General features: G+C 39.1%; 1 protein-coding gene across 6 annotated transcripts in view; it reads right to left on the bottom strand.

Annotated features, from left to right (window-relative positions):
* Positions 1 to 21,436, bottom strand: part of map4k2 (mitogen-activated protein kinase kinase kinase kinase 2) — a 57,634-nt gene extending 36,198 nt beyond the window's left edge. For all 6 annotated transcript variants that reach the window (XM_035993734.1, XM_035993735.1, XM_035993736.1 and 3 more), the window contains exons 1-5: positions 21,072 to 21,436; positions 5,705 to 5,762; positions 3,233 to 3,323; positions 2,813 to 2,877; positions 655 to 710 (exon numbers count right to left, since the gene is read on the bottom strand). In XM_035993734.1, the coding sequence (XP_035849627.1) occupies positions 655 to 710; positions 2,813 to 2,877; positions 3,233 to 3,323; positions 5,705 to 5,762; positions 21,072 to 21,164 (363 nt within the window). In that variant the 5' untranslated portion in view covers positions 21,165 to 21,436. The remainder of the gene's footprint in view (positions 1 to 654; positions 711 to 2,812; positions 2,878 to 3,232; positions 3,324 to 5,704; positions 5,763 to 21,071) is intronic.
* Between the last annotated feature and the right edge of the window lie 1,779 nt (positions 21,437 to 23,215).

Here is a 23,215-nt window from a genome sequence, read left to right as displayed (position 1 = left end):
TTTAAACTAAGTGTAACTCAAAAACCCTAATCTTAGTTTAAATGATGTCATGTAATAATGTATATTGATGCACATTGCAAAACAAAATTCTATTTTGAATGAAAAGGAAATGTGAAACAGAACAATGACACATTTCCAAGAAGAGGAAAAGGGAAAGTCAAAACCAAAACCAAAAGGTACACAAGAATGCTTGTATACCAAGTTAGATTGCTGAGGATTGTCATGACGAATCCAAAGGCAGCAATCTGCTCAGCTCTGTCATCACTCATTTACGTTTAGATTAGCACTCCTCAAGAGAAATCTTTTTGCCCCGTTGACAGTTGTTAAGTAAGCATAACAAAGTCAGACAAGACATTTTAAACTAAGTTATCGTCTGCGATTTCTTCCTTCTTACTTCAGATTTAACTGTTGTCTGCAAACCTGAAAAATCTGAGCAGAAGGTCACTCACTAAAAAAACAACAGACAGGCTGGCACATTCTGCTGCAGACTCTGTTGTGCTGCAGCAACATTTACCTCTACAGTATATTTAGTGGTCTGGCGAGGTTAAATACTATTTAGCTCTTCTGTGGCTGGGGAAAAAAACACATAAGTCATCCTGTCAGCAGAGTATCTTCAGAGATTGCATAAGTTGCCTTTGACACAAAGAGCCTTACCTGGAGGGTTTCTCTGCACACGTATGCTATCTGTTTCTCCTTTAATGGGCCCGTCACTGAGAAGAACAGTTTGATTAATAGCACGAAGAGCCTGCAGGCACATTTATAAGTCCAACTGGCCTTTTAAAGCTCATTGTGCAGCGTTGTTGTTACAGTAATTATACTAATGTCTCAAAATGAACGTGGTGATTATGGTCTGACATTTTTGGAAGAAATGTCTGCTGTCATACCCAGAGTAAGATGAGAAGATCAATGTTTAGCCTAGCATAGCATAAAGATTGGAATCAGTGGAAACAATGCTAACATAGCTTTGTCAAAACAACTCCAAAGCTGTCTTATTTATTTTGTTCTTTACTTAGATTGACAAATAGAAATGTCTGACAGACAGATGGAAGGGGTATTTTCTTTTTGAAAAAACTAGGGGAGACATGTCCCTCTCTTTGTGCTAAGCTAGGCTAACACATTCTTGTATTGCACAGACCGGAATGGGAGTGTATCTATGTTCCCAGGGTTCTATGTTCCTCAGCTCAATTTGCTCTTAATATGACACATTAAGGAGATCTTTCAAATGGTTTTATGTTCTCAGCATTTTTTTTTTTCCTAGGTCAAATGTTCAATGTATGTTTCCCTGGGTCAATATGTTGAAATCACACACAGCTTACTGTACAGCCTGCTGATGTTATACTCCTCAGTATGCATTCAAAGTTGTGGGCAAGACAGTTTTCTTGACTTCTGACATTGGTACAGTATCTCCACAGCAGCTGATCAGATCTTTACATTTCAAACTGCATTTCAAACATCCATATCACTTCGTTCTTTTGTAATTTGAACTGCAAAGACAGCCCTTATCAATCACTGACAATGTTAGTTTATATCAAGACACACACAAGCCCTGGGAACATAGGGAGGGATCCCACAGGCATTAGTAGCAGCCATGTAGGAAAAACAAAAAGGTTCTGTGGCAGATAGTGGGAGTTTCTGACAGCTATGGTATTTCCCAATTGGTAAAAAAAAGAAACACAGAAGTGCCAACAAACCTGGCTGCAAAGCCTCAATCCCTGACAGTTGCATCTAAAGAAACAGTCTGCCAATTCAGGTCATGAAAAGTTAGCTATATGCTTTTTGTTCGTATCTGGTTCAAAAATAAAAATAAATTGATTATTTATGCTTACCGGCAATTTCTATTTATATTGTGCAACTACAAGACAAGCAAAAGTGGGTAACTATGTGTGAAAGTTCCCAAGTAGGAATAAAGGAAGGTGTGGCCAGGTTGGTTCAGTTGGTAGAGCAGATTTTACATAGAGGTTTATGCCTCGATGCAGAGATCCAGGGTTCGAGTCCAACTTGTGACGATTTCCTGCATGTCTTCCCCCTCTCTCTCTCCTTTCTCACCTAGCTGTCCTGTCCATTAAAGGTGGAAAAGCCCAAAAAAATTATCTATAAAGGAAGGTTTTTTTCTTTCTGCCACATGGTGTGAATGCAGCATTAGCTGTGCTTACTGTTGATTACAGCGCTAACCTCGGTCAAAAAATGAAACATAGATATAACTCTACACCTTCAAACAACAAGTCAAGAGAAGAAATTTCAATGTATACAACAGATGGCGTGGTTGTTTTGGAGGCTTTTTAAAAACTTTTGACAGAGAGATAGTGTTTGTGCTAAGCTAGGCTAAACATGTCCTGAGCATGTTCAAAAGCGCTCATGCTTTAATCCAAGATAGTTACCTCCATTTTGGGCATTGTAGCTACACACTTAAATAACCTAAATTGGCTTGTTTTGCATTACATATTTCTAGCAGTGGGTTAACAAGTAAAAGCAGATACAAAAGAAGCTAAGCTAAGTAAAGAGAAGCTATACACTGTGTGTTTGTATATGCTTTCACTTGTTAACTGCTGCAGGTTATCAATAGGGCTACCCCAAGACAGAATAACAACAGTTTTCCCATTCTTCCCACTGTGCCAACGTGGCATGAATGCCACATTATCACTGTACCGGACACACAGATGTGAACTCGATATTGATCTTTTCACCTTGCTCTGGATAAGAAACAAAAGAACATTTCCACTGTTTCTTTAAATGGTAATACAGCATTGTTCTTTAAATGGATGTAAATACAAGGCCTACATTCAGAATTCCTAACACTTTTTTGTATTTATACCATGGTAAATATCCTGAAGTGAGCCTCCACCACAGTACTCCATGCAGATCCACAGCTTGGTGTTCCTGGAAAGAGACACACAACATTTATCTTGGTGTTTGACATGAGCTGCTGTGCTTTTTTTCCCCGGTTGTTCAGGGATTGTGAAAGACAACGTTGAAGCATTCAGCATCAAAAAAAGAAACGCTCACAAGTAGACACTCCCTAATAAAGTCTGAAACTAAACTATCGCCCACAAATACATACAGTATCATTCACGAGCTGCTGTGCCAATAATCTAACTGAGCACCAGAAAGAGTGGGAGAGGAATCCAGCAGCAGTGTGGGGAAATAAAAGTCAAATTCCACATATTTCAGTCCACCAACAATCCCAGGAATGATTCCACACATGTGCAGTGGATGGGCTGAAAACACACAGCACCTGTGGTAGCTGCCGAAGTAGGCCACGATGTTTTTGTGCTTGCACTCCGACATCATGGTGATCTCCTGCTGGATGGACGTGATGTCATCACCTGAACAGACAGACAGTTTAGTGTCTTCTCTCACAACAGTCTGGTGTTAGTACACTGAGCTCCTACAGCTGGAGGGACAATTATAGACCAGTAAACCATAGGGTTAGACTAATGGGAGAACTAGTATATGAGGCTGAAATATCAATCACTGTATCTGGGAGCGTTATGACCAACAAGTCCTCCAACCCATACGGCCACATAGGTGGTTTGTTCCTACCCTCTAATACGACCCACAAGAGCGTTTCCTAAATTAGCGCCCCTACCGGTGACATGTCCTCATACCTAAACATAACGGTCACAGATTTAAACATGTGGTTGTGAAACTGTCGCAGTTTGGTTAGGAATAAGGTAGTCTATATTGAAGAGGTTTCATTTCCGGTATTGTTCAGGTGCCGCCGGAAATTCCGCCGGATGTCCGTCGCCTTCCTCTTTCTTTGTGTTGGCATTCTAAACTCCGGTGGATTTATGAGGACTATGGTTAACTGCTCCTCAGTGTTTTCTGTTGCACGACTAAAACAACTTTTGAACATACACATGTTCCACCAAAACAAGTTCCTTTCCGAGGTTATTTTGCAGAGGCACCGTTGCTCCGTCCGACGCTTAGCGTTGCCGAAGATGATTGTGAATGGTTTAAAGAAATGCCAAATAAACCAGAGCACGATTTTCTCCCATCCAGGAATGCTGTGTGGACTAGCCAGACCCTCCTCCGCAGTGCTGTGGAGGAAGGTCTGGCAATGCCAGACTAGGATTAAGTCAACAAAACTACTTAGTTAGGTTTAGGAAAAGATTGTAAAATACGGAAAGTATGTTTGTTAAGTTACTGAACTTACGTATGTAAGTACGGGACGTAGAATGTGTGTGTGTGTGTAGAATGTAACTATAATAGTTACATCACATTCTAGTTAGTTAAAATAAGTCAAAATTGACTTTTGGTTTCACATGGGACACAAACAGCGTTCTCCTTGGTGAAAGTCTGTGTTTGTTGACCCATCCATCCACTCACCTCGACATCCTCCTTTTGTTCTTGATACTACGTCACCTGTCTTCCTCCTTTGCTCCCGTCATAATTACTACAGTCACGAGAGGCTGCTAACCTGACGCGCCAGATGGTTGGTTAACACAAAATCGTGTGCAATGTGATTCTCACGTGATCTTGCGATATCACGTGAATCCAGCTGCCGTGCAAGGTAAAGAGGTCGCCGCCACAATAAATGTAAATACGGGTCGTAATAAGCTCTTTGTACAAACAACCTATGGGGTCGTTTATTGGGGGAATGACAGCCTCGTTATGATGCACTGCTACTAATGAGTACCAGTACAGATATGATACTTTAGATTATGAAGTGTGAAAATACAGAGTAAAAGGCAATGCTTCTAGTGCTGGCTCTTTTCCCATCACACATATATTATTAATTTATTGAAGGATAGGTTCAGATTTTTTCAAATCTGTGTTAAAATAATACACGCATGAGTTATTAGTTTCTGTAATTGTTCCTCTTGTCCATATTACAATGTAAGTGGAAAGGTAAAAATCCATAGTCCTTTTTCAGGGCATAAATGCCATCCTAAGTTTAGCTTCAGTTTGAGTTGGTCGAAATAAGTATCTCTGAAATTTACAGATGTTTTATTACAAAATTCTCTTTTGTGTTACTGAAAGCATAAAGGGGGTCTGTAACTTTGGAAAACACTACATGAGCATGTCAGCATTGTTTTAGACTTGAAAAAAAATGAACCTATTCTAATTTAAAAAAGGAGACATAAACTTTAAAGGAACATTCCAACAATTTGGGAAATTTGCATTTTTGCTGCCCCAGAGTAAGATATAAAATAAATGTAAAAAAAAAAAATCAACAAATAAATAAATAAATACACTGTGTAGCAACACTGTTACAGGCACATTGTATGTCACACTGTGCAAAATGGGTACAGTAAATGATAATAAAAATATCTAAAATCTAACAAAATCTTGGTTGCAATCCGTCTGACAACGTACAATATCTAGTTGGAGGTATGTCAGATTGTGCAATGATTGTCTGGTGAATTGTAGCTCTATATTAACAGAAACAATCTACTGTATATCCAAGCAAAGACATGTCATCAACTTACATCTTCATTAGAAAGTGGCGCTCACATATAGGATTAGCTTAGCACAAAGACTGGAAACAAGAGGAAATCGCAAACCCTGTCCTGTGCTAAGCCTTCTTATGAAAACTGCTATTTATCTTCTATGCCGGCTGACTAACAAAAGCATAGTTCCCAAAATATCACTGTTGATTTACAATTAAATTTAAATAATCATAAAAAATCGTAGGAAAAAAAAATCTATAACTGCTGTTTTGCAAATAAGCAGATGTGAGCATGTTGTGTCATGTGTAACATACCAGGGTCTAGCTTGACAATCTTGATAGCTGCCAGTTCAGACGTCCTGATGTTTCGAGCCTGAAAGAGATAGAACATATACAATAGTCAGAACTATATGCACTATACTATACTCTTTATTGTACACAGGGCTGGGTCCAAAGCATATTCAAAAACCAGTAAAGTTAAATAGGGGTTGAAGCCATTTGAGTTCAGAATTCAATCTCCTATACAAACAAGTTCCTTGTATTCTGTTGACAATGACTAAATGAAATAAATTTGCATCTTTTGGATGCCCTTGTGCATCAGAAACAACTAAGAACAAACCTTAGAAAAAGAGCTTGTATACAGAGAACATGCCAGAATCAAATATCATGGTTTTAAATAACCATAGGCCGATCTCATAGAAATCTGAAACCTGTTAGAGAAAGACACATCAATCCAACCCACTCCATCACATCACTAAGTTCTCTCTACACCATGGGCGATTTTAGACCCTTTTTAGGGGGGCTCAAGTAAGGTGACGTGTGTGATCTTGGTGAGTTTGTTTTTGTTAGAAATGGTGAGCATGTTGTAGAAACAGGGGGAACAGTACAGCGGGATGGGTTGGATTATGATAATCAAAGCTCTTAACAGACTAACCCACATTCCCTTTGTTCCTACGTCACATTCCCTTACACTGATGTTGAGCAAAACGGTCCCCATTTACACCTTGCATTAACATATGATCTGTATCTATATGGAATATACTGTACACACACACACACACACACACACACACACACACTTAAGCATCCAAACTGTGCAAGCAGTGAACTTCATCAACATCCAAATTATATCAAATTAAAAATGCAACCTGCTCAGCGACCGACAAATACATGACCCTACCACGGTTAGGTATCACCTTAAGCAAAGTGCTAATTTAGCTTATAGGTACTTATAAATTAAAATTATTAAATATTATTTTGCATTATTTTGCATGCAGTATTATCATGCCTTTCTCACAAGTCAACCGAAGTAAAACATTAGCTTCTTGGCTCATTACAACTGTAGTCAGCCCACAGAACAAATGGGAGATGAATGTGCATCATATGTGTAGTCCTGCTGTGGTAGAGCGCACTGTTGTGGTTTTGAAAGACTGGATGTTGTGCCTTCACACAGCTGGTCTCAAGTTGTTCTATTCCTCAGGGAAGGCGTATTGTGTTTTGCGCAGCAATGCAAAATGGTTTTGCATTACTTAACATACCCCAACACTCAGAGGACATGCCAGACAACACCCTACAAAAAACAAAAACAATATGCAGTACTCATTAGATTACATTACAAGACTTTCTGCCAGGCTGGTGGTGAGCACATTTATTGAGTTTAACAGTTCAACATGTTTTTACATTGGCATCAGTTAGTTGGCTAATTCGTTGCCAAAATGTCTGATATTTCATTGAATAGGGAACACATATTCTGTAATATAAGAACTTAGGATATTTAGGATAGCTTAAGAAAGCATTTAAGATAGCTGTACAGCTACTAATCTTTTTCCCTTGTGGTGCTAATAATGAAGCAAAACACATAGTCTTATATAACTATTACAAACATACACTTGCTTATGAACGCGCTCTTACTCATGAACTTACACTCATTAAATTCAATTAGATTCAATTTTATTTATAGTGTCAAATCACAACAGGAGTTATCTCAGGACACTTTACAGATAGAGTAGGTCTAGACCACACAATTTAATAAATACTGTTGTTCCCAGGCAAACTTCGCCACCACTAAATCCATTCATTTATTTTGCTGTTTTGTTCGTTCAGTTTGTGTGTTACTTGTTTTGCCTACATGTAAAGCGTCCTTGGGTTCCTTGAAAGGCTCTAATCCAAATCCAAGCTATCATTATTATTACTTATGAACGTGGTCTTACTCACGAATGTGCACTTATGAAGGCACCCTTACTTGTGAATGTACCCTTACTCAGGGCCACCATGTGTCTTGCTCGTGCCCAGGACAAGATGTCCAAAGACAAAGTTGTCTCCAAAGGTCCCCTCAGCAGATTATTTTAAGGTTAGAGGGCCCTCCCTAGACCCAGGGCCCGGGACAACTTGACCCTGTGTCCCCCCCTGCTGGTGGCCCTGCCCTTACTTACATACACACTTTCTCATGAACGTACTCTTACTTACGAACGCGCTCTTACTAATGAACCTACACTTACTTACGAACATGCTGTTGGTCATGAACATCCTCTTACTTACGAACATGCTGTTGGTCATGAACGTCCTCTTACTTAGGAACACGCTTTTACTCATGAATTTGCACTTACAAATAGGGTTTGGAATTGTTTGGGTTTTTTTCCGATGCCAGTTTTTTTTTTTTTAAAAGAGCACAAAACGACAGTCGGCCACATTTAAGAACATCTTATTTATTGCTAAGGCCATATGGTCAAAATTAAATGATTTATTAATAAAGTAATAACAATAACTTATTTCACTAGTAAATTGCTGTTAAACAACAAAAACAATCACCAGATGGGAAAAGGATATTTTACAATAACTTTGAATGCACCAGGCTACCAGTTTCAGGTGAAACTCTGTGTTGTGGAAGCTGCAGCTGCAGACGGTTACGTCCCTGTGTTGGAATCCTCTACAGTGAAATACAGTCACACTTTACACCGTTAGCTGTCAACTAGCTACCTGTTGTCAAGTGTAACTTTAGTGTTAACAGAGAGCATCAGAGAGAAGCGCAGTGGCACCAAAATGAGGCACCGAAATCAGCGTTGCTATTCGGTCTGGTAGATACCGGTTGTTTAAGCACTGGTGCCATATTATCACCAGGTTTCGGTACCCAACCCTACTTACGAATGTGCTCTTAAGAATGTGCAGGTTTTCACAAACACCCTAATGAACACTCACACATAAATGTGCACTTGCCCATTTTCATTGCATTCAAGCAACAAATCTGTGCAGATATGAGGCCTTGCAAATCAGATGTGGCAAACTGCGATCAAAAAGTAAGAGAGATTTAGGATAAAAACACACGAATAGGGTGCCCGGATAGCTCAGATGGTAGATCAGGTGCCCATATATAGAGGTTTACTCCTCGACGCAGCGGGCCCGGGTTTGACTCTGTCAATAAAGGCCTAAAAATGCACAAAAAATAATCTTAAAAAAAAACAATAAAAAAAAACAAAAAAACACGAATATTCTTGCATGAAGTCCATTGTTGTTTTATCTATCACATCATGACCAAACATAGAGTGTGAAGACATTAAGTCATGGTTGGAGCTCCGCCACCTGCCTGCTCCATTAAGATAAGTAAACCTGGGCATATATCCAACTGCACAATATGCTATCTCGATGATGAAGACTTAAAAATAGTTCAGCCTGCTGTCCCACCTTGGCTTTAACCTTGTATTGATTCTAGAGCACGTAAATCAATACAAATAGTATTGGCACACGGAGCTCTTTCCTACTGGCAGTCCCAGACAAGCCCCAGGTGAGTCAGAGAGTGAGACTGATAGCAGTATCACTTACTACAGACTTATTCTTTGACTGTGTGATGCTTATTGCACAAGTGAAATGTTCAGGAAGTCACCAAACACATTTGAATTCATCATCTTGGATCCCTGAAGATTCACAGCAGATTTACTAGCAATCTGTCTTGTATTCCGTTGATACATATGGGCTGTTCGATGCTGTCCTCTCCTACTTTTTCTTCAATGCCTAACGAATCTATCTCTTTCTCTCCAAGTGTGTCTTTCTGCTTGAGCAGCACTGGTTGAAGCCTGAAAATATTGTAAACAAATTAAAAACATGACAATATAAATAGAGCTCTGTTTCAGACTGATACTTCCGGTTCAGGCTGGTCCTCATCCTCAACACGTGCCTTTTTCAGTTGCGGGAAATACTTTTCAATACTCATCTGGATTGAAGCAGCAAACATTCAGTGTAAGAAAAACACATACAATGACATAACATTATTTGTAATAAGTTTATTTGATTCACAGCTGCTACATATAGTGTTTTGACCTCGACAACCCAACTGCATTTTACCGCAAACTTGCGACTAGTTAACTTTCTAAAGCAGGCGCAATCACTTGTTTGCTAAGAGTCGGGTCGGAACTCCAACATTAACACACTGACAACATTGTATTCGGAATATAAAATAATTTTATAGCACTTTTTAATGTGTGATTGTGTAAAAGTGTTCACGATATACCAACCTTTGGTGAACTTGTGAATTTCGCCAGCCTTCTTCTCCATAAACAGTGTTTTTATTACAAAATTCTCTCTTGTGTTACTGAAAGCATAGTCTATATCAGCAACGTTTCATTTACAGGAGAGTTCCGGTGCCGCCGGAGGTTCTGTACCTGCGTCCGACGCTTAGCACCACCCAAGACGATTGTGATTGGTTTAAAGAAATGCCAATAAACCGGAGCACCTTTTTTTCCCATCCCAGAATGTGAATTGTGTGGACTAGCCAGACTATATTATCCATTACAGTTTGGCATAATGACATAGGAACATAGGAATACAACAACATAGGAATAAGTAAAACATGAATAGATAATAAATGAAATAGTAAAATAAGATAATATTAAAAAATTATAAAATAATTTAAATAATTTAAAGAAAACGCAAATATACTAACCAATTGGATTAATAACAAATAAAATAACCATACATCTATATAGCTATCTTCTAGGGGTTAGAGGGATAGTTGTGTTAGGTCACAACATTAACCAGCCTGTTTAGATAATTGGGCTTATCAATGCATCAGCCAGCCCATAAGGTGAGTTGAGGTAATCACTGCATCAATAAGCTCATTATAGGACTCCATCTCTTTTCAAATGTCTTCTACTTTAACATCTTTTGAATTATTCTGAGGGCATCAGTTTTGTTTATCACAAAATTGAAATTTCCAGTAGAGCCTTTCAGGGCTTTAAAATCAGTGTCCCTGGGTAGGATGCTGTCAGCCACAGTGTCTTTTTTGATACGATCACTAGGAGATGCAAAAGGCAAAGTGTTAAAATCCAACACAGAGGGGCTTTAAGTCATTCTGACATAAATCCCATTGAACTTTTCATTTGCTATCAACGATTCAACAAGCAAGCTATAGTTTCACACTGATAAGCAGCAACCGAGCTCTTGACAATGAATTAAGCATTTAACTGTTGCAGTCAGTTCACTTCGGTTCACTTCCATACCCTGATGTGTAAATGTAATGGACAGTCGGACAGCATCTGAGGAAATGCTTAGGTAGATACATTCATTCATTCATTCAGTACAGCCTGCAGAGCTTTCAATACTGAAGTCAAAACATAACTGTCAAAGTAGTCCAGTAGGTGGCCAGGTTGGCTCAGCTCTCTCTCCCCTTTCTCACCTAGCTGTCCTGTCCATTAAAGGCAGAAAAGCCCAAAAAAATAATAAAAAAAGTAGTCCAGTAGCAATCCTAATCAGTCAGGGGAAATCTGTGACCCAAATTATTTTGACAACATCAGAGGTGATGGTGGATGTTGTTTCAAAGCAGCTATATTGTGTTTTCAACTTCCTCTATTCTTACTGGGAGTATCAGTCATCCCCATTCAGGGACCGCACTGACGTCAGATGGACTGCTTTTCACTCTAAGCATCCACAACAAATGAAGCAGCCGCCAATAGGATAAGCAGGTCGCCTCAACACAACCTGTGGCTCGGCTGCAGTTCCTGTTTTCTTTCCTGTTCTACTGCAGTGCTTCCTGTGACTACAGTGATAGTAACGTCTCTGAGTAGATTTTTACATAACCAAGCCTGAAATAACAGCAGTTTAGGGTTACATACGAACTTAGAACGGAAACTTCACTGCACTTTGATCAGGCACCCAAATGTCTGAGCTAAAAACGATATACAGTCCTCTGGCCAACTGTAATTTCATTATAATGAGACCACCTCAGTATTGAAAGCATATGTAAAGCATGGGGCATGAATGGCCCACCAACATGATGTTGAACTGAACATAGAAACTTAAAACTGATGTGAAACTGGCAAGATAACAGGTGTGAAAAGTAGTCTTGTGCTTGTTATATTGCACTCATAAGTAACTTTTGAAATAAGAAATAACAAATTATTTAGCTTACAAAATGAAAAGTTGAATTCACAAGCAATAACACACCCTAAAGCTAATACACTTAGGGGTTTTGTTGCTATGGCCTTACTTGGTCTGGTTCGACCAGTAGCTTATGGTGGCTAATGTTAGCTAATGTTAGTAAACTTTAAAAACATTGCTTCAGGTTGCTGACTTTATGACTCTTTCAACATATAGAGTTGTGTTTGTGTCCACCTGATGAATATAAGTCTAATATTTACTCTTATTTTAGCTCCTTTCCCCTTTCTTCACTAGCTAGTTGCTAACTGTCTGCTGACACTGAAGCAGAACAGTAAAGACAACCATAACACAACCAACATAACTTTAGCACAAAGATGCTAATAAGCTCTGTAGAGCTAAAAGTTGCTGTAGAGTCGGGTTATACTTTTTTGCATATGTCACTATGAGTGACACCTTTCATATCACACACAGTCATTTGATCCATTGTTAATATAACAAGACTATGATGAGGCTACAGCCATGCTAACAGCTTGTGGTGTTATTTAGACACAGCAGTGCTTTGAGCCAAACACTTTAGCATATTAATGCTGCGTTCCAGGCAACCCGTAACCCGTGTTTTCACAACCTTCTACCTGTGAAAGTGCCCTGGAACGGCAGTCAAATCTGTAACTTACTACCCGTGAACTCGTACTAGATCGTTGTACTCCCAGTTACAGTTTTTGACGTCACACACACATAAACAACAATGGCGACCCCTGTTGATGCTGTACAGACGCCGGTGATTAACGGTGAGAAATAGAAATAAATAGACATAAATAGGCAACGTAAATTGTACATTGTAATCAAAACAATACACATACGATTGTGTACTACTACAGGTTACGTTTATTAAATGAAGCCCAAAATATGTTACCGACTAGAAATTGCTAGTATCAGCTAGCGCTAGCTAACATCAACTTAGCCGCTAGCTAACGTTAACTTTAGGTAGCCAACCTGAACCCTGCCAACGGCACAATGTTTAGGTAGTCAGCTCATGTTGTGAGTCGTGACTTGAAGTTGTAACTTACGGGCTAAAAATTGTGTCTGGAACGCAGCATAACATGCCCATAATAACAATGCTAACATTCTGATGTTTAGCAGGTAATGTTTAGGTAATGTTTCAGATTGGACAGCTGTCTGGATTTACCCTGCAGAGATCTGAGGAGCAGTTAAACATAGTCCTCATAAATCGACCAGAATTTAGAATGCCAACACAAAGAAAGCAAAAGGTGTGGGACATCCGGCCTAAAATAAGTGACATCTGGCGGAATTTCCGGCGGGACCTGAACAATCCCGGAAATGGAATGTCTTATAGACCACAGTCTTCTAACAAGCTGTTTTCACAGTGCTTTATAATCTGGATTTTGTAATTAACCTCCACAATAAGTGATATGAACTGCTCTCTACACTCAGCATCAGGGCTGTAGAGTTCAGACTGGAGACGTTTCTCTATTGTTTCGGACTTGTTGGTATTTGGACTCGGCTTTGTCTCGGACTCGGCCATTGGACTCGCCAAATATTCTAGTTGGTCTCGACCAAGTCCAGCACTATATGCTTTTTTCTAAAGTAGGGGAGAGCGGGGTAAGTTGTCACATGGGTAAGTTGTCACACTGCTCATAACTCCACCACTAGATGCTCTATCTCAAAAATCAAATAACCACTTTGTGTGACTTCTTCTTCTATAGTCAACTTCCTGTTTACATGTGGTCAAGGTCGCTCTAATCTGATGTTAGCACAATTTTTTTATTTTTCTGCTTAAAAAGTAAAAAAATTGCACTTTAAATTTTATGCAAAGAAACGTTAAGTATGAATGTTAAAAATAATTATTTTGCACAAAATAGAGGAGACAATAACGTGTCTTTTGATACTTTAGCTGAAGTGCTATGTTGAGCTAACTTTGAGATTAAGCCAACATTAGCACACATGCTAATGTTTGGGGCAAGTTGTCTCAATGACTTTGGGGGGGGTTGTCACATGTGACCAGCCAGCGAAGGAAGAAAACAAAGCAAATCAGCAATTCAAAATCAGGTCCAGTCAAAATCTGGACCTATGAAGAACAAGGCAGCTAAGAGAAGAAAAATTATACAAGAGTCATCATCAGATGATGAAGAGTGCTTCTGCCTCGTCTGTGTGGAGCCACTTTCAAACAGTTGTCCAAAAGAGACCTGGGTAAAATGTGTAAAATGCAACAAATGGGCCCATGATGCTTGCACCTTATAGGCCAGGCAATTTATGTGTGACATAATTGTGTCTGTGAAAATGAGTCTGATTAGTCAAATACAGGGCATCTGTTTAGTTCAGAGGTTAAACATGTTAAGTAAAGCAAGTTATCTGCAGCATTCCATTCAGTTATCATGAATCTACGTGCAAGCCAGAGAATGTTAGAGTTTAAAGTTCAAATTAAAGTGGTCTTGCCACTTAATGTGTTTTGATTGAAATGTGTATTGTTTTTCCAGATTATCTAGGCATGATTGTTTACATTTCCAGTTCTGGTTTGAATTTAAAAATTAAAATCAATACTCACAAATAAGTAGTTATTTTTAGATAATCTAGTGTGACAATTTACCCACCGATGGGGCAAATTGTCACAAGTGCACATTCTCTATTCAACAGTCTACAACTCCGTAATGAGATAAGATATGAAAATGTTATGAATACAACATATGTTCCCAAGACTTCCTTCTTTCATTTGGTATGACATTGATACCATTGTGATGTTTCATGCTCAGTAAATGTTACAGTGTGAAAAGTGTGACAACATACTTCCCTAACTTCCTCCTTCAAAACAAAACCATTGATGAAGCACCCTTGTTCAGAAAACAGGTATTAGTTTAATCCATCAAAATCCATCTAGAACAGGCAGTGACATTGGTTGCCTGGTATATGCTTGGCTACGTCATATACCTCAATCATCAGGCATCAATTATTTTTTTATTTTGGCCACAGACACAATGTCAGCGAGCACTTTGGACTATGGATTCTTCAGGACAAGTAATAAGTTTAAGAATGGGAAAATTTCCATTTTCTTTAGTGACGTGTTGCTTGTTATATGTTACATTTACCATTGGCAGTCCAGAATGGTATTGTTACAACAGAATAACATCTAAAATGTGAAATTACACTTTAGCTTTATGTGACTTAAGTGAAATTCTTATACGTAAAGTAAATAATATGGCCTAATTTGATCCTATAATGTGTAACTCTAGAAGACATACTGTCTCTCACATCACATAAATTATAACAAGGTAAGTGGTCTTGAAGAGGATTCTTTTTTTTCTGGCTCGGTCTTGACTGTCTCTCATTTGGACTCCGTCTTGACTTGGACTCGAACCTCTTTGGACTCCGTCTTGACTCAGTCTCGACTAGTCCTGGTCTTGGACTTGACAAATGTGGACTTGACAACAGCCCTGCTCAGCATCCATGTCTCAAAGCTAGGGCTAGGTACCAAACTTTGGGACTTTTAGGCACCGACCGAATTTCCTCCATAGTATCAAGTATCGAAAAATGCCATGTCATTCAATACCAAATTTCAATACCTAAGGAGTAAATCTCATCCGCGTCGGTGAGCCAATAAGCACGCAGCATGCTATTACCAAGATGTAATAATGCTTGTGATTGGCTGTTAAATGTCGTAGAGGCATGTAGGAAAAACTCTACGTTCCGCACAGAGACGGGGCTCACGTGTGCGTTGTTGTATTTTGAGAGGCTTGACTTCATAGGCTACAGTGTCTTCAGTGTTCCTTTAACTGTTCCAGTCAGGGTTGGCTGTCACTTCATCAGAATCACAGAACAAAGGTTTCTATTCTTATTTCCACCAACATTCAATAGCAATCCATGAAGAGATGAATCATAGAGAGGGGCAGAGATGCTGCCTTCCTGATCTTTACAGTAAAACCCATGGCAGAATGCATCAAGTTCATGCCAATCTATGATTGAATGCCTGGTGTTTCCAATTACTTTTCATGCTAAAAAATAATACTTCCATTTGAACTACCCCGACATCACCAGACTGAAGTCAGAGACCACTTGAAGATAGAAACATTCCATCTGGACTGGCTGTGGCTGCTAAGAGCCACAGGAGGACATGGATCAAGATTACTAAATAAAGGGTCACAAACACACATGAGCTCTAAGCTGAGTTTCCTCTGAATAATAGCAGTGTAATGAGACTCCATTGAAAGCCCAAACAGTCACATGTCCAGAGGTTTCACCCTTGACTACTGCAGTTACAGTTCCACCAAACCCACCAACAGCAGCAGTGGGAGCAGTGATAATGTGCTATTGTCTGTTACTGTATGTAGAGCAGCTCCCATTCACAGCGGACACACAGGCTGCAATGTGTCCAAATGTTACAGTAATGCAAAGAGGGTTCAGAAAACCACTGTCAAAGTCAGCTGAATATTATTCATATTAGAATGTTATGGGCTGCGTCCGAAATTCCATACTATCATGCTATTTAGTAGGCTCAAACAGTATGTGAGATTTTTTAGTATGTCTGAAACCTTAGTTTGAAACCAATAGTACGCAAATTGCATACTATTTCCGGTAAAATATTACAGTATGCAATACTGGACACTACGCCGGCATAAATATCCCACAATGCAATGCAGTAGTAACGACAACGTTCATAACAGACAAACGGACAGAAACCAATGAGCTCTGTAACGTCGATAATGCTCTAATTTACATTTCTACATATTTAAACGACTGTTGGTGTAGTTATTCACCTTTTTCAGTCATTTAAGCATTATCTGGCAATGCCGCTAGAGCGGAGGGGGCAGGGGTTACCATGGTTACGCGTCTTCAATGGCAAGGAGGCTCTCAGGAAGTGACGTTGAAAATGACAACTTAGTGCGTCCAAAAAGATACACACTACTGTTTATTTATACAAAAGTATGTTGAATTGGGCGCCCGGATAGCCCAGTTGGTAGAGCGGGCACTATGGGTGGTATGGTTCACAAAATCCACGGTTCGGTTCGTATCACGGTTTTAGGGTCACGGTTTTCGGTTCTGTACGGTTCTTGTTATTTTTTCTTTTAATCTTTAACACTCCAGAAATATACTTCAGCATATGATATATAGCTAAAATTAGCATATTGAATGCATGTTGCACAATACATGCACACAGTGGCAGTTCTATCTATTGTTTGATTTCCGCTGTCATCATAGGTAACATGAAATCCAAAATGTTCCCACACACCAGACTATATACGACGCTGGAGCATCCTCCAACTTGGGCAGCCTTCCTTATCTCTCCCACTTGACATTTCTGCACATGACGTGACCTGCAGCACTCCGCACTCCACCTGAGGAGCGGTCGGCTCGGCGCCTCTCAAAATCTGACCAAAATCTTTAAAAAAACAGACAGATTCAGCAACTGTATGGCCTATTTCTCGCTTAAAATGTTTTCAGAAACACTTTTCGGTGAACTATTTTCGTAAAATACGAGATCGTATTCAGAACGAGACGCCATTAGAGTCTGTTTTGAAATTCAGGAGCAGCAAGAATGTTTTTTCATGAACCGTACCACCCCTATATAGTATGCAGTGTAGAGTATGCGATTTTGGACGCAACCTTAATCTGCAGTTTGTCATCATCTAAGGGGAAAAGAATCACCTGTCAATCAAACAGTGTTGGTGGAACTGTGGGTTTCTCAGTTCTTATGTGGAGTTCTAATCCCCTAAAGAGCTTTTTAGTGTCTTTCTGCACATTGTTTTTGTTTTACAGCCAGCAGCTTTACTGTTTTGGTTCAGTCTTATTGCTCTCATCAAATTAATTTTCATCAGCAGTTGTTTTCAGTGAAAAAGCTCTGTACACTACCTGTTGAGCAGCAAACAGCTGACAGACACAGTTAGAGAGCAGCTGGTAAACATAGAAGCGTTTCCCTCAGGAGTCGGTGGAGACCAAACCAGAGCTAAAATAGAGGGAATGTAGGACCTATATTCATCAGACAAAACTGCAAATGAATGATATTGCTCTGTGTCTATTGGATGTGTAATTAAGCAACAGTTTGCTAACATGTTAGCACTTTTATAAGGCCATAATTTAACGTTGTGTTTACAGTTTGATTCACTGACCCAAGAGGCCATAAATACAATCAATGCAGCTTTAAAAGAGTACTCCACTGCTTAAGCATTAAACTCCTATTAAACATTGTCAGACTCATAGTCTGCATCAACCGAAGTACATTTCAAGAATAAAGCACGACATCCGGTGCATGATGTTAGGCTTTGCCCCTCATTTTCCGCTCTCTGTGTGTTGCCGTTGTCAAACAACTACACGCTGAAAATGGCAGGTTTTGAAGAAAATTTGGATTGTGCAACAAGGCAGGCCTGCTTGGTTCTTTCCTTGAATGATTGTAAAGATTTACTTAATATATATTTACGGCAATTACTCTCTAACGTTTTGGGACCAATTGGCGGGATTGCCGTGGACAAAGTACACACGGAGATACACTGATAAGAGCTAATGAGGTTTAACCATGTATCCAGCTAATTTAAATAGCTCACGTTACTGTATTGTGTCAACAGTTAACTTCATTTAATATTGTATGTGCTATTTTCTTTTGCATTGTGCAAATGTTCCACCAAAACAAGTTCCTTCCTGAGACCATTTTGCAGAGCCACCGTCGCTGCGTCTGGAGCTTACCGCCGCCCAAGACGATTGTGATTGGTTTAAAGAAATGCAAACAACCCAGACCTTTTTTTTTCCCTTATCCCAAAATGTATGTGTAGTGTAGCCAGACCTTACCCCACAGCGCTGTGGAGATAGGTCTGGCAATGGGAGACTATGAGAGACTATCAAAAAATTATCAAAATCTATTAATATTGTCTTTTTTATTCCATGCATTCTTCCTTCTAAATTACCCGCAATGCAACTCAACCACTGATAATTTAGTCTGAGATTTGAATGTATTTTGCTAGTAGTAGCTAACAGCCTGGAGCCGCTAGCCTGCAGCAGAGATGAGCAGCTGGTAAGCTCACTTCCTGATTTCTCACCAATGTGAGTAATAACTGCTGCATGTACATTTAAAAAAGAGATATTATCTAGGATTTGGTCTTAACTTAAGACATCAACAACCGAAGACAGAGAGCAAAGTAAAAAAAAAAACTCGCCAAATTGAAGCTTCTCTTGAAATAACATCTCATTCTGAAAGCTTAATCATCTCACCCAATAGCTTCACTTACAGACAAATAAGAGGAAGTGTGTGTACAGGGTGGCAAATGTAACAAATACAGGACACAAGGGCTCACTGCTATGCTAATGCTATGGCCTTCACAGTCTGCTGTCCATCCCTCAACAGTTCACACATTTGAAGAATCTGAGGAGCACTGAAGCCGTCCTGGAGGCCTTACACCAACACGGTGCCCGCGGGCACCAGGTAGCCCCCAAGGACCACATGAGTAGCCCTCAGGCCTGTTCTAAAAATGAAAATTGAATATTGATATTATCTGTTTCCCACCTTGTTAAGTCATTGTTGATAATTATTGATAATGAGAAATCATTAACGTGATCAGTGTCTTCACGTAGATGACTATCATTAATCATTAATAATCATATATAACTAAAGGCAAACTCAGCAAATTTGTTATTTCAGAAGAGTGTATCAAACTGGTAGCCCTTCGTATGACTCAGTACCCATGAAGTAGCTCTCAGTTTCTAAAAGGTTGGTGACCCCTGCCTTACACACTGTAGGCAGAGCAGTTTCTGAAGCTGCTGTTTGAATGATTAGCCCAGAACATAAGGTGTACAGTTTGGCAAGTCTGTCATGAACAAACCGCTGAATACAAACTGAAACGTGTCACGGAAAAGAAACATTTGCTAAACTATTTTTACAACCTTGTAAAAAAGGTTGAATCTGTAAATAACTCTATAGCAAGCAAATGGGTTATTTATATTTTATGATAAAGTCCCCCATGTTTTTGGTCTGGGGTGTTACAAAAAAAGAAACAATGCAAATTCTTGTGTTGCTTCTGCAGGATGCACAAGGCACCGGGGCGGGTTAGCAGCACAGGATGTTTGCATCCTGACGCTCAAATCACTACGTCAGAAAGAGACGACACCAGCCCGTTTCCTACTGAATACATAGGTTGGATAGTATGACAGCATATACTGTGATCATCAGAGAGACCGTCAGAGATTTTGCCATATCGTTTATATTGTGAAATCTAACCGTTTACCATCAAGTGACACCTTGATTGGCTGCAACTAATGATTATGTTCATTATCAATTAATCTTAATCATCATATTGTGTATGTAATGTTAAAAAATAGTGAAAATGGCATTTACAGATTCTACAGCCCACAGTGATGCCTTCAATTTGCTTGATTTGTCTGACCTCTGTTAGATATGTTGAAGTAAAACAGCAAATCCTTACAATTCTTTAAGCTGGGCCCATAGAATATTGGACGTTTTTGCTTGAAAATTGACTGAAACATTAAATTATATGATTATCAAAATAGTTGTAGATAGATTGCAATAGTCGATCAATTGATCTGCTAATTATATATTTATATCTCTGGAATTAGCCAAAAACAGACTCTCCTGTCTAGTTATTTTATCTATTAACTTTGATTTTCCAGATAATTAAACATATGACAATATATATCACTATTGCAATATTAAATAACATCGTGATAGGAGATTCTATCCATATTGCCCACCCTTATGAAAACATGAACCTGTGGCACATCTGAAGCAACAGGCTGGTACTGTGCTTTGTAAAATACCTGCCTGTTTATAAGGGTTGAAATGATTAAATAAAATGTGATTGTAATGACATAATGGCGCGCGCACACGCACACACACACAGTTTTGGATCCATCTCCTTTATACTGACTATTTCCCAGAGATCCCTCAAATGAATTTAACGCTTTTAAGTATTTTTGTTCTGTCGTATAATGTGAACATTATTTTGACATTGTATTTTGATATTTTGCTGATTGTGTGGTCTGCAGGAGAAAAAGGCAATGTAACCCTTACAGAGGCAATCATCAGAACATCAGTCTTGATACATTCTTGATTGGTTTTTGATAACCTTGATATCATCCCTCAGGTTATCAAAAACCTGCCACATGCAGCACTTTATTTAATCAGAGACTTCTCCACACACACAGTTTCACCTTGATGGCAGGAAGTGAAATAACGTTACCCTGTAGTGTGTGTGCGCAGTGAGACATTTCTGTTCTTGAACTAACACGTCCACTCCTGACTGAGTTTTTTTCTTTTTTTTCTGTCTGTGCTGCGGTGAAAACACGAGCAAATGTTCTCACTCACCTTGAACACATCTCCATAGGTGCCGCACCCAATCCGGTGTATTAACTCGTAATCATCCAAAGGGTCCAGGAATGACACCCCTACCCTGTCCATGTTTGGCGACACCTCTGGGTGCTGTGGGTGAGCCTGGCGGGCTTCCTACTCACACATCCCAGCTGCTGTTGTCCGGGGAGAAAGCAGCAGCAGATGAACACACTCTGACTGGCTGGCCCACTGGTTAATAGGAACTAATTGGAACTGACTAATTGCTGGCGTATCGATCCAGTCAGCAGACACACACACACACACACACTCACACACACAACTCCAGTCCGTATACGCTGACACACTCCAGGCGTCTGTGTGCAGATAGTCCTGAGTGGCGCTGTTGTCAAATCACGCATGAGCGAAGACACTCTACACTGTAAAAAATGTCCGGTTGTGTCGACCTTCAGTTTTATGCTCTTGTCCGTGCTATTTTTCGGTCAGAAAACAAAAACAAATGTAGGAGTGATACAAAAAGAAAGAAAAAAAATAACTGTAATTGAAAACAATTACATATTAAAGTCTATGAGACAAGGGTTAGGGTTAGCATAAGCATAATACAGATTCATGTCATAGGCTACAATTGATGCAACATTCTGATTTACAAAGTCAAAATATGGCTATTTTATTTTAAGCCTACCTATAATGTTTTAGGCTTAACTTACATCGTTTTGACGTAGCATCTAATATAGACTTACTATGTCATAATTTAAACTTAAAAATGTCCAATACTTTGGTGTATAACTACATACCTGCAATGACATTCTTATTTACCTCAGCTGTTGCCTACTTTGTTTTTAGTGCTATTTAGCAAATGTTAGAATGCTAAGCTAAAGTGTGGAAAATTGTAAGATGAAAAGTCAAGAATTTCACTTATTTTCTCATAATATTGACTTGGTAATGGTTTGATGTTCCCTTACAAAGTTGACACAGATTTATTATTAACTAAATAATTAATCAGTCAAGCCAAATCTTAATATTTGCATGGAAACATGATTTTCACATAATTTTGACTTAACTCAAAATATTGATTTAGTATGTCATAATCCTGACCTAGCATTTCCTAACTTTGACTAACCAAGTTAAATGTTTGATTTAATTCAAAATAGATAAAATATGTCACAATTCTGACCTAGTCTGAATTTTTGATTTAAAGCTTTAGTGCGTAACTTTTTGATATTAATGAACATCAGTTACATTCAAGCCATTGCCAAATAAGTTGCTACAAAGCTAATTAAGACTATCAGAATACAGCATAGACAATCTACTTAGAAATATAGGAAATATTGATACATTGGATAGAACAACACAATGTAATTCTGCTAAATAAAAATAACATTCATTATTAGTTTCATTTGTTTTCATTTTAAACAAATTGTATATCCAAATACAATACACATTTTCTATAGGCTCAGTCTGCCACTTAAAAAAAACCTAAATCCTGTGCTGGTTCCATGGTATCAGAATTTTGGATAGTCACCATGGAAACATTAATTGGGAACAAGGGCTGGGAAGATTGGCAGAACAGGCAGCCAAGTGACAGAACTCTGATCCAATGGAAATCACAATTGGCAGATTGACAGCAGTATTTAATATTTAATCATATTTCAGGGGGGTTGGTGCCTCCCTTCTAGCCCTGCCCCTGTTACTATATACTATCTATAGTTGATCGTTGTATCATATCACATCCATGTCCCATGTTATGACTGTCTTGGTTATTAAGGTTTCCTGTTTTGTGTATATTGTGTTGTGTGCATATTGATTTATGAAGGAAAATAACTGTACTACACACACTCCCATTCAAGTCATTCCCATGAGCCTGCTGTTACCGGTTAATCACTGCTGCTCAGTCTGCAACTGTAGTCTCATAGACACCACTGCTAAACCACAGATGCGTCACATGAGTAAAGTTTCCGTTTCAGACAGTTAACTCAGTACATGTCCCCTCTTGCTCGTCCTCATTTCTCACAGTCCACTCATATATGCTCTTAATTTCCCGCAAACTTGTTTTCAAATGGAGGTTGTATTTGCCTCTGTGATCATCCACAGAGAGCAGTCTCCTCTGGGGAGACGGGCCGTTGCTTTCCAGCTGAATGTAGAAAACACATACCTCCCATTGC

The sequence above is a fragment of the Sander lucioperca genome, chromosome 17 (assembly GCF_008315115.2).
Source record: "Sander lucioperca isolate FBNREF2018 chromosome 17, SLUC_FBN_1.2, whole genome shotgun sequence".
Taxonomy (NCBI): Eukaryota; Metazoa; Chordata; class Actinopteri; order Perciformes; family Percidae; genus Sander; species Sander lucioperca.
The sequence above is the reverse complement of the archived record's forward strand: the minus strand, read 5'-3'. Positions and strand labels throughout refer to the sequence as shown.